Below are 16,311 nucleotides of genomic sequence, written 5' to 3' on the forward strand. Positions count from 1 at the left end.
CAATCAACTTTGCATGGTCTATTGAAAAATTCCTGTCTGACTCCCTGCTGTTGTGTCTTTGATGTTTTATTTGTTTCCAAGTTGAAAAGCTGCTCCAATTACTTTTGTTATGAGGCAGGTTTACTCCCCTCCTCGTCCACTTTGCATGGATTTGAATCCCGGCACTGCCACCTACTGGTGAAAGCTGCAAAGCAGCACCTTGTTCACAGGGACCACCCTCCCACCCACCATCCCCTCACTACAGTATGTTCCAGAGTTTGCTTAGCAAGCCCTTGTCTAAACACTGAGCATAAAGCCAGTCACACAGTGACGACAAAGCCTCTCAACACTCAATAGATGCCCTTAACTGCTCACTTGTTTTTGTTGACTCCCCCTTGTTCTGTGCTGGGCTTTGTCTCGTCACAGTGTCCCCTGTTGTTTGTCAGTCTATTTATGAGGATTTAAATCAGAGCCCACTCATGTTTAAAGTAAACGATGTGTTTTAAGGTTTTTAAGCGTCAGTGTGGAAATAATTTCCACCTCCACACTGGTGGAAAATGATAGGTGGAAGAGGGTGAGAGGAAAATAAGCAGCTGCTGTGACGTAGCCGTGTTTACCACAGAGAGGGCGAGCAGGTCAGCTTTGTGCCTGTGGATACAGGGAAGCGTGGGGGGCCTTTGAACGGGGCTTGACACTATTGATCACACGGATGAAGGCTAAAATCCCTGGTGCCATGGAATGATGGAGGGGTGGGAGCAGCATACCAGCAGATCAGGGCCTCGGAGCCTGTGTGTACTCTGTTCTCGTCACAACAACACGCCAGAGCTGATACACAGTGTGAGAGCGAGCACTTAACAAAGCCGCAGGAAAAAAAAGAAAACCACCAAAACATTTCTGTGATGACTGCAGCGCAGATGGGAAAGAAGGGAAGCAAAGATGTTGTCCTCATTTTTATTCACACCTCATACGGCTGACTCTTGGCACAGTCAGGTTTCTCACCATCCACCACGTCTTTCCACATTATTCTGCCCTAGTTGCCTTATTTAACCACGGCTCACAAAAGAGAGGTCAGCTGGTGTGATGCCAATTTGTTTAACCTCAACATTGGCAAGAACAGCAAGTTCATTTTTTGAGAAAGTCAATTTTAGGAGAAAGAGGATGGAGCTCATCCTAGTTCCAATTCAGGGTCAGCAAGAACAGATTGTCCAGTCTTAAAATAAACTGACATTGAAGGAGAGCTCTAACAGTTTGTTCATGGAGGCCAAGTTGAGAGAATTTTCCTCAGATTATATATTTGTTTTGGAGAGAGTTGAACATTTATTCTTGAAGCTTTTCCAGGTGATAATCATATCATGAGCAGTTTTATTTTATTGCTACATCGTTGGGTTGACTGTTTTTATTGGACACGTTCTGTCTGTCTTTCTGTCCTCCTCTCTGTTTGTCCTCCATGCCCTGAGTCCTTTCCTCTAGGCCATAGATGTAGATGTGTCGTTAGTATGTACATTACTTCTAGCAACTTCTATCTTGAGGCCACAAAGAAAGCAAATGGAAAAAAAATAAACAGCCAATGAAGATACATAGTGAAATTGTTCATTCAGAGCGATTTTAAGTTCCCATTAATGAAACAAACTGTAGCCTGAGGGGACATCTTATACTGCTTTTTTTTTCTCACTGTTGCATTTGATACTTCAGAATTTGTTGAAATGTCATCCAGTGAAGTATGATCGCACAAAACATGAAGACCAAAAACACACAGAGAGTTACAAAACAAGATTAGAGGCCACTTTAAATGGCATCATGTGTTAGGAATTTGTCTTTGCAGATGTGGTGTTAAACTGTATGTGTGAGGCTGAATGGCCCAAACTGAGGTCACTGTGGGTTTTTAGTGATGTATCAGGGCCCTCTAGTGGCCTGTGCTGTGCGTGTCTGTCATTTCCCTGTGGGAATAAACGGAGAAAGACTTATGGAATAAAGTGTTAAAATAAAAAAGAGATTCCACTTTGTCAATTATGGCCTTCCTATGACTTTTGCTAAGATTTGTAGTTAGTCAGACGCTGGCAGCTCACAGTCCATTTCAAGAACACAGACAGGTTAAGCTTAATGTCAGATTGTTCTCAGTTTAATCAAATAAATATTGTGTTTTGTCTTTTATTGGTGTGACATATCCCCCTGTGTATCCTACAGTGGTTTAGTCTGAGATCTGACATGTTTCATTCTTTCTCACCACTTATCAGCCGGCGAGGAGGCAATCTCTAACTCCCCCATCACCCAACACTATATCCTGGGAAGAATACATCACTGCTGACAATGGAAAGTAGGTGTCTAAACAGTTGAACACTTCACTTTTTAGACTTATTATCATTGTTATTGTCCTCTTTTAAAAGAACAGAAATATAGACTTAAAATTAATCACATTTCTATAGCAAATACAATACTTGGAGTGTTATTTCCATACACCTTTTATCTGTTTTGTGTATGCATAAAACAAAGAAAAAGAAAACAAATGAAAACTTTCTGCTAACAACTTCTGCAGAGCAACAGTAACTATTATCAGGTCTTCTCAGTGACCTACCGTCATCGTTGGATAATATTCTGACAGGTTGTTTCTGTCTCTCCTCAGAGCACCTCATCTAGGAAGAGAGCTGGTCTGCAAAGAGAGCAAGAAAAACTTCAAAGCCACGATAGCCATGAGTCAAGACTTCCCTCTGGGCATTGAATCGTGAGTCTTCTCTTCAACTCGGCATCCAGACAGTCACTAAAAAAAGCAGACAGCAAATATTTCCTCGTGTTATTTTCTCCTGACAGGTGCTGATAAAAAGGGACATTTCTGAAAAAATGTCACAAATGTGAAAATGTCATGTTTTTAAAAGCTTTTAAAAATTTTTTTTTGTTATAGTTCTTTCCTGTGGGGCTCAGAGAAGCTGAGTAAATTATTGAAAAACAATTGAAATAAAGAAAACATCTAAATATCAAATATAAAAATATATATAATACCTAAATCCAAGAACTTTTTTTAAATTTATAACCAGTAAAATTAGTCTGGATTTCAGCCATAAGTTAGTTTGTTTGATTCATTTCCTGAAACCATTATTTTATTCTCCATCAGGTTATTAAATGTTCTGGAGGTGATTGCACCCTTCAAGCACTTTAATAAACTCAGGGAGTTTGTCCAGATGAAGCTCCCTCCCGGCTTTCCTGTCAAACTCGGTGAGTAAACATACTTCAAAGGAACATCTGCATGGTTATTACACAGTTGTACTGTTAAATAAATAGATGTAGGACCAGCAAAATAAAGGACGTGGTAATCGAAAAGAATTTTTTGGGAAGGAATCTACCAGATGTCATAGGTATAATTTGTGATTCTGCTCATGCCTCCCTGCAGACATCCCAGTCTTTCCTACGATCACAGCCACAGTGACGTTTCAGGAGTTTCGCTACGACGAGTTCGACGAGTCCATTTTCACTATTCCCAATGATTATAAAGAAGACCCTAGTCGCTTCCCCGATCTTTAACCTCTCAACCGAAACAGGAAACACACATACAACAAGGCAACGTTATGCTACAAAGCATACTTTTTGAAATAAAAAAGGAAAAAACCAAGGGGGGAAAAACAGCTGCAGTCACCTCTTGACAGATTTCATCGCCCATCCAGACTCTGGCTACAGACAGCAACAAGAAGACCAGACTATGATAAACATGACAAAAATAGTATCATCAGACCTGATGGAAGCTCAATGTGGCAGAGACGTCGATATCTGATGCGTGTGAATGTGTCATCAGTGAAAGGGCATTGAAGTTAAAGTGAATGACAGTTGAGCAGGTGAGTTTTCTGAATATGGGGTGTTAGTAGGACACATTAAAAGACAACCTGTTCAGCTGATGCTATGTATTTAAGTATATAAGTAATGTTTTTAAAGGGACTGTCTTTAACTGACCAGTAGTAAAGCACTGACATTACTGTGTGAGATGTTGGGGAGGAATTCCACTAAAAATGAGTTTTTAGGTCATTTTTCCTACTCCAATCTCAAGGTGCAGTCATTTTGCTTTTGTGATATTAGATACAAGATCAATAAGACATGAGTGTATAGTGTATATAATCCAATGCACGTCTTAGACAGGTGTGCAGGAGAATAAAATCACAAGTTTTTACACTCTCTACTTGAACATTATCAAATTTAGAAATGTTCCCAAAGATGTACTAAACATTTAAAATATCATTTCAAATTCACCAAACTGAAAATCAGTTTTGGAAAATGTTCAGTTAAGCTGTTACTTTTGTAGGTTAAAAAACTAAAAATCTGTTTTTTGTAGAATTCCACTTTAACTCTGCACATTAAAAATTGTCTGTGTGTGTGTGTGAGAGAGAGAGTGAGAGAGAGAGAGAGAGAATGTGTGAGTGACAATGATTTTCATGGGCATGGAGTAGCATCACTGAACTTTTGGGCACTATTTAGGTCCACTACAGCTACTACTACATTCAGTTGAGTTCAGACACTCAACCCTGCATTTGAAATATTAGTTTCTTCAAGGCAACGCTAGAAAATGCTGCAGATTTTTATGGTACCACAAAGTTTTCTCTTGGTTTGTTTAAGTGGCAGCGAGTGTAAGTTCTGAAGTCCAAGCCTTTTGTTTCTTACTTCACCTTTGTAAACTATGTAACAAACTGTACAATCCTGCTGAAAGAGGACAATTGTACAGAAAGTAGATATTAGGGAATGAATGACTATGACATTCATGCCATTTTTACACATAACAAGAACCAGGCTTTTCCCCTGCACAGTATGTAAATACATGTTTTATGACTTATTGCTTTTGTCTTTTATCTTAAATTTTCTTTTTATTTGTGCCGATGAGTTTAAGATGTCCTCTACAAGAGGAAGAGTTGTGGAAATTTTTTATGTAGTGTTACGAGTAATTCAAGAGTCATTGGTTTGTAACATGGTGGCAGTTGCTATTTTTGTACATACTTGTGTTGTTTTAAAGGAAAAATGAATCTCTTAATTCTCCTGTCTTTTTTTCCCTCTCATCCCACTTTATCTGATGAACTTTATGAACCTCCTTCAGATGTGTGGAACAATGAATCATTTCCACCATGTGAAAAGCACAAAGCACCAATGTTCTTAGGAAAAGTTCATTCTGTATAAGGCCCGGGGGCGTTCCCTGCAGGCCGCAGAAGTTTAATGAGTCTTTATAGCTGCTGCTATGGTTCACGAGCTCTTAATGAAGTTGAAACATGCAAGTGGTTCAGAGGATGTTTGTTCATTGGCTGCCTTGGAGTAAGGCTGAACACTGGTCTGGTGACTCAAGGTGTTGAGGACATTAATAAAACATGCTTATTTATATCCATATTCAGTATCATATAACCAAATACAGTACATTTAATTTTTCACATCACATTCCTCAGTTCTGGCTAGTGCAGCTAATGGAAGTGTGCCTCCTCACTGACATAATGCTTTAACCTACATTTTACATTGTGCTCCTTCCTGACTTCAACTGATAGAATTTTACATGTTTTCTGTAGGAAACTATTCATCTACATGTCCATTGTACAGCAAAAACTGTTGTATAAGTCTGCGACACTATTTTCATATAAAATGTACTAAAATAAAAATTCCACATATCTAACTGAATTTGGACTCCATGTTTTTTCACACCGATCATTGTTGTTACTTATGGACGCCTTTCAACCTTTTATTTTTTAAGTTTGACACTGGGAAATATACATATATTCCCTTGATTGATAACTGATAAACATGTTCTTATATCTGTCAGTTAAAGATGAAGCTACAGCTAAAAGATTATATTAAGATATTTGTGTATATACATATATATATATGATTTGAATGTATTATCAAGTTTTTGTGTGTCGTTTATCTTTTGATTGTAATTGGTACATTTCATATCCATAAAGAAGTTATTTTCCAAATCTTTCCCCAACTAAAATACTCTTTTTTTATTAATAGTTCTTTTTAATGACAAACAAAAAGGGCATACCGTACATGTATTAACGTATTATGATTAACTGTGTGGTCATGGATTGATTACTGACTAGGCTGAGAGATCAGAGGGCCCTCTGAATGAGGTGACTTCATATTTATTTACGGGAACACATAAAGCTCAGTTAAAAGACAAAATCTCTACAAGATGCAAAATGACCACAGACCAGAAACCTTCAAATGCAAACTTTCAGTCGGGGGGGCTTATTTTGGCAGGGTGGGAAGCTTTTACGTGTCATTTTCTTATAAGGAGTACATGTATTTGGTGCATCCTGAAACGACTAAAGGTTTACAGATTCTTACTTTCGTTTACTTTTTAAAAATGTATTATTTGATGTCTTGATAACTGATTTCATTTTTATGTAGTTAGTCACTTTAATGATGTATATTTTTTTTAAGATTCATTTATTCTGTATGACCACACAAGAAGCACAACTGGAAAGAGTCATCAGCAAACACTAGCCCTGCGCTGATGGTAACAAAAGTCTGCCTACCAGCACAGCTGAAACTCACTAGTGTACAGTTAAATCTTTGTTTAAATCAATACGGAAGACTAAAATGTGAAAAATTTAATTGTGGTAAGATTTGTTAGTTATGTGCAGATGGCACATAACCAGTGAAAACCACCAAGTTACAGAATGTGAGTAACCATCTAAAAGAAAAGAAAGCTTACCTGCATTTCCCAAAATGTTGAACTTTGCCTTTAACTTTTTTTGTAAAAAAACTAAACAAGTTGACAGTTTGACCCAATTTTATTAGTTTCCTTTGGAAAACCTATTGCAGACAAAGTATTTCATTGCAACACATTTCAATCTACAGTGTACACTTACAAAGGGCTGTAAATAGGAAGGTCAGCTGAAACACGACTGGGTGCATTACAGTTGAAGCAAAAATGGTTCAGCAACCGAAAAAACAAACATGAAGCTGGTGTTGGGTGGTGAGTGACTAACAGTCTGAGGAAAGGATTCAATCCCGACTAGTAAAATATTTACATACACAGCTCTTCACTGGAAAGTGCCGTGTATTCTACTGTCAGGAAGACAAAGTTTGAACACAAAGGCAACAAAAAGAAAAAAGAACAAAACAGGATCTTAAAAAGTACAGCAATGACAATTTAAAACCATGTCTCATGTTATTCATATTTTAGTCCTTGTTTACTCGTTTTTACAAAAATTATTTGACTGCTTTCCTTCTACACCACCTCCCCAAGGCTTCTACAGTTAAGACAACAAACCTTTTTTTAACTCTGATCAGGCACAGACATGTTGTGGCCTATATTAAAAATATAAAAGGACAGTGGAAAGATAACGCGGTCTTGTTCGGTCTCAGCGATGTTCTTAATCGCTCATCTCCATGTCTTCCTGATGGTGATCGTCTCCATTTAGTTTGGACTTTTTGGGAATTTGGCCCTCGGATCTCTCCATCTCCTCCTGGCCTTTGGGGGATGAGGCAGAGTCAGAGTCGCTCTTCCTCTCGTCGTCATCCTCCTCTCCTTCCTTCTCACTGTCATACCCTTGTTCCTCCTCATCATAATCCCGGGTCACCTGCGTCACCATAATTTAAGGATGTTGAAAACATGGAACATTGGAAGCTGTCAATATTCTGGGATAAGTAGACTGCCGATAGATGCTCTATATCTATCACATGGGATGTAGTCTTTCATACCTTTACATCTCCTTTCTCACTATCAGACTTGCGGTCTCGATCTCGCTCCTTGTCCTTGCTCTTCTTCTTCTTACTGGTGGAGCGTTCTCTTTCGTCTCTGCTCCGGTCCCTGTCCTCCCTCCTGTCTCTGTCCCGGTCCTTCTCGCGATCCTTGTCCTTCTTCTTCTCTTTCTTGTGACTGCGAACATTACAAATACACCATATCACCATCTCAAGCTGCTGTACTCCAATATTTGTAAATTAAAGATGTGTTGCACTTGACAACTCACCGTCTGGGTGATGGAGACCTGGACAGCCGCCTCCTGGGAGAGCGAGACGCACTGCGGCTTCGCCTGTGCCTCCTGGGAGGCAAAATTATTACACAGAAGTCAAGTAACAAACTAAAAACAAATACCCTGTCATTGTTCTCTGGATTAAAGTTGGCACGTCTACATCTAATCCCATTGCTCTTGAAGTATGGATTGCTGCCATTTGAACTGATTTGAACATAAACCAAAAGTAACACTTGTTAGGAGTTGCACGTGTGCCTGTAAATGACCAGAGTAAGATAACACTGATCAAACCACTCACCGACTGATGCTTCGAGACCTCCTGGCACTGCTGTAGCTCTTGGGAGGCGTCTTGGACCTTTTCTTTGACTTTTCCTCCTTTCTCCTGTCCCTGTTCAAAACAATCAAAGTCAACAACATAAGCAAATAGCAGCACATTACAGGAGATGGGAGGAGCTTTGATTGCAAGTTCACTGGGTCATACAGCCAACCTGCTCTGACCTGCTTTAAAAGGCATTTTAAGTTCAACTAGCTGTTCAACACCAGCAGCACAAAACTGGACAGAGACTGATAACCGATAATAATGTTTTTGTTGTGGCTGATACAATAACCAATGATGATCTCACAAATTCAGAAATCTGCTGAGGAAAATAGATATTTTATCATAGTTTATTTTTCTAACACAAACATTCTGAGAGCATTTGCTGTCCCTAGAAACTGAAAACTTGTTCATAATAAACACAGTTTGTCTTTTTTGTAGACTGAATAATGTCAGACTTTATCTCCTAATTCATAAATATGTACTGTGGGAAGCCTTGTGCAATCAGACAGTCACACAAGGAGAGGGGAAGACCAGAGGGGCAAAACTCACTATTCAGAGCCAGGTTTTAAGTGGTGTCCCCACTGCTCAGCAGTATGGTTTATATTGGCTGAAATTCAATATTAGAGATGCTGACCTCGATCTACTGCGGCGGCTTCTATCCCGGGAGTGAGACCTCCTCCTTCGTGGGCTCTTGGACCTCCTCCTACTCCTTGAATGGGACCTCCGCCGAGACCTGCTCTTCGAACGTCTGCCAAAATTAACACGATAGATTTTAAAATATAATAACTCAACTGTACTCAGTGTTGACCTGATTTTAATAGTCTAGTGGTAGAATTTGTGATGCAGGTGTCTTTACCTGTGTCTTGAGCGAGATCTGGAACGTCTGCGCCGAGACCGCGAACGGGAGCGGGAATGTTTACGCTTGTCATCTTTCTTATCTACAAAAACAATAACAACGTTAAATATCTACCATGTAGTAGAGACCGATTGATCACATAAGAACAAGTATGAAGTAATTTGTTCTATTTTAATTATAATTCTGGAGGTCATCTCGCTTACAGAAAAGAAACAGCACAGTTTAATTGAACGGGACTTCAGTTTTCTCACTCTACTATGTACTATAAACTGCTAAATAAAGCAAGTAGGCTTCATTAAATGCAACATCTTAAAGAGTCAATATCAGGTCCCCACAGGATCTAAGGATCTTTGTGGCCAAAAACAGATGAATTTTGCAAGTTTTCTTTTTTTTTTAAAAGCATTTTATGATCTTAAAACTTGCCAGGCTGTAAGAAACAAACTGTGCATGTTAACATAAAGAAAGAAAAGACTATAGTATCTAATACACCAGCAAGATTCTCTACCAAAGCTGGTGTTTAGAGGGTTATGGTAACCCAAACCATTACATAAAAGAAACAGACTACTGACTTCCTGGTTCAATGGCTGCAGAAATGAGAGACTGGGCTTCTCGGACTCTCTTCATAGCCTCTTCAATCTCCTTATTAGAGGCATCAGTCTTGAGTCCTGGATTCAGGTTCAGTCCGGCCGCTAATGGATTCAACCTGCAAGTGTCATTGATCATTTAGTTTTTTTATCTCACAGAAATAGAAATTTAGGCACACTGGATTGGATACTCTGGATGAGACTGTGCATAGTTTCTTACTTGGGGTCCATGGACTGCATGAGCTTCAGGAAGTCTGCAGAAAGCGCCTGAGAGAGAGATGAGTAGGACATTAAAACAACACACAGAAATTGTGTTTTAATATGCTGTGACTATGAATGTGATTCATTCAGATGCTCACCTGGGGGTTCATGTTTGGCCCCGGCATTCCCATGGCAGCCATTTGCTCCATGTTGGGAGCTCCAAGACCTCCAAATGGTGTCCCTCCCATCTTAAATATTAGACAAAGACAGTTGAGATATACATCATTCAACACAGCACAGTTGACTTGCTACTGATTTGTGGTGTTTATAAAAAGGCTTCTGGATGTTACAGTGCCCGTTGTTGTGTGGAAGGAAGAATATCAGCATGGTAGACTACAATTAATAAAAGCATGGGTGCTCTAAATCAAGTACTACCTCCTGGTATAGTTCCTAACTCATGCTATACTCAGCTGACCATATTACAGCAGAAAGAAGAGTATGTTTATAATTGTGAAGTATGATGGTGGTCTCGAGCTGAAATTCAAGCTCAGAAGCAGAGACGGTAAGATAAATCTTACAAAGCTCATCATTCAGTCTTAATTACAAGCAGTATTTTTTTTTACATCAATGTTAATAGACGCCCCATTAAAACATTTTCAATCCTGACAGTAATGTGGTGAAGTCTCAGTACATCTGGCTCGAACATTATCATTAAGTATTTAGCATCATACTGTGGCATAAATCCATAGATTTTCATAATACTTTTCCTCCATTTTAGATTTCTGACTCTTTATATAGCAATAATATAACAGTTGTACACTATTGTATAATATTTGTTTTGCAAATAGCAGAATATATAAATAGCACTTAATAAATACCAAAACACAATATAAGTTTTAATGACAAGCTTGACAACTCACTGATGCCAGAGGATTGGGTGTTGGAAGAAGGCCTCCACCAGGCATCATTCCTGCCACGGCATTGGCTGGAGCCAGCAGGGACATAGCTTTAGATTCATCAGGAATGACTCCTGGAGAAAAACAGCAACATTTCAGTACATGCTCCGAGCAAACGTCGATAAACACTCAGACAAGACTTGCAGACAAGCCACCTCAGTCTAACTACTCTGTAGTGAAAAATAAAAAAAATAATAAAAAAAATCCACTTTTTGTCTTGTCTGTAAATCTTGATCCCTGACTTTTTTTTTGTCAAAGTATGATTGTAGGATTAGCAGCTATGAGTTTAAAAGTCACAATACACACTGTGGTCAACACTGCCAAGATTTTATCACCTGTACTTGTTTTTTAAGTCATGAACCAAACGTAAGCAAGCACAGCCAGTTGTCCCGTGGGATGTGCTCTCAACTTTCATTAGATGTTTTATGAACAAGCGACTCGCGCCGGCTGCTTCGCTATAAAGCACACAAAAACATTGAGATACAGAAAACAAAGTTCATGATTTGGGTGTAGACACAAGGGTACATTTCAACATCACTTACCACTACCAATACAAAAAACAGAAAAGGTTCAGTCATTTTACCTTTTCTGGGCTTTTGTTGGTGGTTACTTTGTACATTCCCACCATAAAAAAAAAAAATTACTTCGCAACCAGATAAAGTACTGCTAACAAGCTACAGTACTGCTAGGTTTTAGGCAACAGTATGTCACAAGAAAAAAAAAAAACTAAACAACAGAACAACTTAGCAATGTCCAAGATAATCTGCATTAAACAGTTATGGGCTAATGCCAGCAAAAGCCATGACAATAATCATGAAAATGTGCCCAAAGCTGAAGAAAACCAAACAGTAAAATCAAAGGGAAAATCTTAAGGAGATGATCATCCATGGTTGTGCAATCTGAAAATAGGCTATTTTTAATCTGACATTTTTACATTTTAAAAGGGGGAGGAGGGAGAGAGTGAGAGAGAGATAGAGAGAGAGAGACACACGCGCGCACGCGCACACACACACACACACACACACAAACAGAAAGGACACTTGAGAAACAGGATAAGGCTGCAGAAGACAAAACTGTTGGTGGCATTTTCAGCAGGGCCTGGTATATAGGGCTGGCTGAACCAGGAAAAAGAACTGTAAAACACAACAACAAAAGAAACACCACTGTTAAACGTGAGATTCACTCAACTCTTTCAGAGTCATGTGTGGAGAGGGTCAAAAAATAAGCATTTTTACTGCAACATCAAGCAGAGGCTTAATTCTACTTTTTACCTTGTGTGTTAGTGAAAATTTGGGAATACAAATGCACAATGTAAATAAATACTACAAGGCTTTGGCACAGGAACTAAGTAAAAGCCAAAGGAGGTTTGTGTTTGTCATAATTGATAACCAAATTATTTTCTAATTAACTTCTACAACATCTTCGGAAAATAAGTCTGTAGATGATGGTACACATTTCCAAAATCTAGTCTTGCATGCAGAGCTGATTAGTTAATCTATCTTGCATGCTTTGTGCATGGTGTAGGGAGGTCCCGAACATTTCTTTTTGTTCCCAATCTGAGCAGGTTAGCATTATGAATCTGCCAATACCAAGTCCTGATCCAGTATTTATATTTTTCTGTGTAATCGCCTCAACAGGACAAGATTACATGTTAAAAAGTCAATGCAGTTTGGATGCTTTTGCTGAACAGCTCTGCATTAAGAAACCAGCATACCTGCAGTGAACCCACACAGGTTTTTTCACTTGTTTGACTTCACTTGCTGTCTGACTGTTTGATTGACATCTCCCTCGTACTATTGCTAAGTTTTGTTGCACCTGTGAGGGTGGGACAACTTACACTTGGAGTCTGGTGACCTCAGCACACTCCCACCATAGCCCACCAAACTTGAACCTATATATAGGTCTAATCAGCCAATAACTGAAAACACCTGTGTATGCGCAGAGTCTTTTATGGTTTCCTGCAGTGTTGCATAAAATATCAACATCAATGGTTCTTAACATCAGTTATGCAGCAGGTTTAAGAACCATTTTCATTTTTAACACCTACAAAATGTAGTTGAAAAAGAGGTAATGTGACTGTTTTTTTATGTGGATTGTGAACACTGGGACATTTTGACAAGTGGTGTATCCAGAGAGAAAAAGGTTAAAATATAAACAAAGGATAAGAAATGGTTAATACTTGAGATTAGAAATCAATTAATTTAAAAAGTGCCTTGATCGGCCTGAATACAGATCTGCTCGGGGCATCCCTAGTTTGGTGCATGCCTACTAATCGATGTACATGTTATCTGAAATATATTAAAATACTTTGACTGTGAGGAATTGAGATTGCCTGCACCCTCTCCCCGCCCCCTCATTTTACTCAAGAGTTGTGTGGCTAATTTTTTTTTTTTTTTTGAAAAAAGATGCCTTGAACAGAGGAGAAAAAAAATAAAGAGTTAATGTTTTACTGCAGAACAAGAGAGAGAAGGGGGCTTGCGAGCCTGGTGCCATTATTTTTTCTAATCTCCTGATGGCAGCAGAGGACCACTTTCAGCCAGCAAGGAAGGGGCTCTCTGCAAATGACTTGTCCACTATGAAAACCACAACACAAATAACAGAGAGAGAAGTTTACAGCTAGATTGTAAGACATGGACACAAATGTACATTTCCCTTTTACATACCTAGAAATGCCAAGCACTGAAAAGCTTAGCTAATTTTGCTTGGTCAGAAAAACTCACAATGGCTCATAGTGCTTGCAATTCTATTAAATACACCTACACATTGTGATGTATGTTCAGAGATAGCCATGTGGGCGACAAGAATAAAACAAGACACCCACCTTCAGCAAATGGGACCACGATCAAGGCTCTGTCCACGAAGACGGTGTTCGTCAGGTGTTGAGAAACTCCCACCGATTCAGACTCAAGGAACTTTACAAAACAGACACGTGAAGTCACAGGCAAGGGAGAGTCACTGGAAAAAAATACAGATATGTTGTGCAAAGAATACAAACAAGAAGACCCAACATGCCCTCTTCAAACTGTGAGTTTGTGTCCCCAGGGACAACTGAGTTAATAAAGGATTATGAGCAAAACAGTCTCTCCGGGTCTGTGTGCTCTGCTTACATAATATCACCCTGAAATGAGGTCTGCTTAAATAATATTTTTAGCATGTTGTACTGTCACAACATTTATCCATAATCTGTTAAGAATTGAAGGCATACTGCCAATCACTTATCTTTTCACTAGATGCTTGTAATGTGATTGAAATAGTGGGTTACAACTGAAGTGTTACTGTGTTGTTGCATCTTTATCTTGCCTGAAAAGCAGTCTAAGACATTTCCTACCTGCACAGTAGCCAGATGTAATTCATTAGAAGAAAATACAAAGCAGAGAACAATTATTTCCTTCTATAGTCAATGTGAAAATACGTCAATCCAAGCATCCTACTGATACTGATATTTACATGAATTTCACTTGTTTGTCCATTTTATATTGCGTTATATTTACTTGTTTAGAAATACCTTTTGTCAGCTCACCACTGCTACAACTAGAGCTGCAACAAATGTTTATTAACAATTAAAATAGTTGATTAATCTGAAATTACTTTCTTTATTACTTGTGTAAGATTGTTATCATCAGAAAAAAAATACTGAATTAGTAGAAATGTAGAACCAGTTAAAAACCAAAAATACAGGCTAATGTTTGTTATTTTTCTGTGTTGAAACAATAAATAAACTAATTGAGTGATGGAGTCATGAAAAAATATTAACAATTTTGATAATCAGACACAATCAGACATTTATTTGAGCTTTAACTGTTCGGTAGGGCAGCAATTATTATTTTTATTATTAATTAATCAGGTGATTATTTTCTCAATTAACTGTTAGAAGATTCACTGTCCATTACCAAGAGGTATTCAAATTATTGTGATATAAAAATCAGAAAATCACCCACTTCAAAAGGCTGAAAACAGAATTTTTGAAAATTAATCAATTCTCAAAATAGACTGATAGACAAACCGATTCATCAATTTATCACTTCACCTTTATTTTTCAGTTCTTCAAATGGGTGAATATTCTCCATCTTACAATTTCATCTCATTGTAAAGTGAATGTTTTTCAGGTTTTGACGGTTTGTCAGACAAAGTAAGTAAATTAAAGATGTCGCCTTGGGCTCTGGGAACTTGTGATTAACACGTTTTCACCATTTTCTTAAATTCCATAGTGTTAAAAAATGAATGAAAACTTATAGGCAGAATAGCTGACAATAGAGTCAGCTCTGACTAACATTTCTGTCTGATTTTACTCAAACAGTCGAAAACAATCACCAGCACTTGGTTGTTTTCGGACACGTTACATCCTGGTGGCAGCAGAAGGGAGGGAATTTAAATCTGAGCTTATTCACTCAAACACACAACAGGAAAACGTGTTAACTGGGATCATAACGATCTATCTATGAGTGAATTTGTCCATTGGCCAAAAATATATCTAGTTTTTTTAAAAACTAAATATGTTGTAATAGAATAACCAGGTATATTTAACATCTTTTGGTTTAAGGTTGGTGAGGGAGCACAAGGCATTTACAGCCATGACGTGGAAAATTATAAATGGGCACTTTTCATCGTTTCCTGACATTTTGCAGACAAAATGATTAACTGGGAAAAATAGTCGGACGACTGACTGAAGATCGACGTGATCTTTGTCTCACAACCGTAGGGTCGGTGTGTGCAGCGGGGAGCAACTACCGCTCACCGAGGGCGCGGGCAAACGTTAGCGTTAGCATTAGCATTAGCGAGCCGCACAGCGAGGCCTACTCGATGCTGCAAGGCCGCAAGACGAGCCCCGCTTGAGCTGACATAAAGCAACGTTTTACACAGGTATAGTGGGCAATACTCACTCAGGTGGAAACAGCTTCAGCTCCTCTATGTTTCCGAGGAATCCGAACAGAGTCCTCATTTGTTCGGACGTCGTGCTCGGAGAGACATTTGTCACCTGAATGACGTGCGTGTTGGAGTTCATTTTCGCGACTGGTTAGTAAGCTAGCTAGCTTTGTGCTAGCAACGTGCCTGGGTTTAAAACAAAAAAAAAGACGAGCTAGGAAACGTCTACGATGAAAACAACATTAGGCGAATAGAAAAACGAGCATTTTTCCTGTAAAATAGACGGTGTTTGGCATTTGCTATGGACAAGAAGTCAACCGCCGAGAGCAGAGAGCAACAATGCCGCGGCCGCAACTGTCGCGATGCAGGAATGATGCTTTCAAGGGCACGTTGTAAACTCGTAATTGTGAATTTTATCATGGTGAATGCAATTGATTCCGTTTCAGTTGAACCAAATAATGTGATAATGGTAATGTTTTTTTCGGTGGCTGACCAACAGCCGAAAACCCAAAGGTGTTCAATTTACTGTTATATTTAGACAGACATATTTATTCAGTCTTTTTACTGGAAAGCACATTGTAAAGTTACAATGTGTTTTACAGTAAAAATAAAAGTAGTT

General features: G+C 38.7%; 2 protein-coding genes across 6 annotated transcripts in view; one reads left to right on the plus strand and one right to left on the minus strand.

The window, feature by feature from the left end:
• Positions 1–5,610, plus strand: part of LOC139627238 (ankyrin repeat domain-containing protein 13C) — an 81,231-nt gene extending 75,621 nt beyond the window's left edge. The window contains exons 10-13 of one of the 2 annotated variants that reach the window (XM_071487997.1): positions 2,214–2,293; positions 2,600–2,698; positions 3,086–3,186; positions 3,362–3,639. In XM_071487997.1, coding sequence (XP_071344098.1) covers positions 2,214–2,293; positions 2,600–2,698; positions 3,086–3,186; positions 3,362–3,492 — 411 coding nt within the window. In that variant the 3' untranslated portion in view covers positions 3,493–3,639. Of the gene's footprint in view, positions 1–2,213; positions 2,294–2,599; positions 2,699–3,085; positions 3,187–3,361 lie in introns of both variants that reach the window. The other variant, XM_071487995.1, reaches the window with a different exon arrangement.
• Positions 5,611–6,709: 1,099 nt separating this feature from the next.
• On the minus strand, positions 6,710–16,048 carry LOC139627239 (serine/arginine-rich splicing factor 11-like). Of its 4 annotated transcripts, XM_071487999.1 has the most exons (13): positions 15,710–16,048; positions 13,651–13,784; positions 11,165–11,284; positions 10,794–10,903; positions 10,032–10,121; positions 9,893–9,939; positions 9,658–9,791; positions 9,089–9,170; positions 8,867–8,980; positions 8,212–8,301; positions 7,911–7,982; positions 7,642–7,819; positions 6,710–7,520 (listed from the first exon to the last, which is right to left on the minus strand). In XM_071487999.1, exons 4-13 carry the CDS (start codon positions 10,875–10,877, stop codon positions 7,314–7,316), a joined length of 1,098 nt encoding a protein of 365 aa, XP_071344100.1. In that variant the 5' UTR covers positions 10,878–10,903; positions 11,165–11,284; positions 13,651–13,784; positions 15,710–16,048; the 3' UTR covers positions 6,710–7,313. The 4 variants fall into 4 exon arrangements, with proteins under 4 accessions (XP_071344100.1, XP_071344099.1, XP_071344102.1 ...); XM_071487998.1 differs by lacking the exon at positions 11,165–11,284; XM_071488001.1 differs by lacking the exons at positions 11,165–11,284; positions 13,651–13,784; positions 15,710–16,048 and adding an exon at positions 12,667–12,685.
• Between the last annotated feature and the right edge of the window lie 263 nt (positions 16,049–16,311).

Source organism: Trachinotus anak, unplaced genomic scaffold (genome assembly GCF_046630095.1).
Source record: "Trachinotus anak isolate AG129_WGS33_773 ecotype Australia unplaced genomic scaffold, CSIRO_AGI_Tana_v1 ptg000010l, whole genome shotgun sequence".
Taxonomy (NCBI): domain Eukaryota; kingdom Metazoa; phylum Chordata; class Actinopteri; order Carangiformes; family Carangidae; genus Trachinotus; species Trachinotus anak.

What these genes read in the sequence shown, in the direction of transcription:
- LOC139627239 (XM_071487998.1), bottom strand. Translation starts at nt 15,831, where the DNA reads ATGAACTCCAACACGCACGTCATTCAGGTGACAAATGTCTCTCCGAGC. An exon ending in CACCCAATCCTCTGGCATCA is followed by an intron (nt 10,122 to 10,793) that starts GTGAGTTGTCAA and finishes CTAATATTTAAG; the next exon opens with ATGGGAGGGACACCATTTGG. An exon ending in TGCAGCCATTGAACCAGGAA is followed by an intron (nt 9,171 to 9,657) that starts GTCAGTAGTCTG and finishes TTGTTTTTGTAG; the next exon opens with ATAAGAAAGATGACAAGCGT.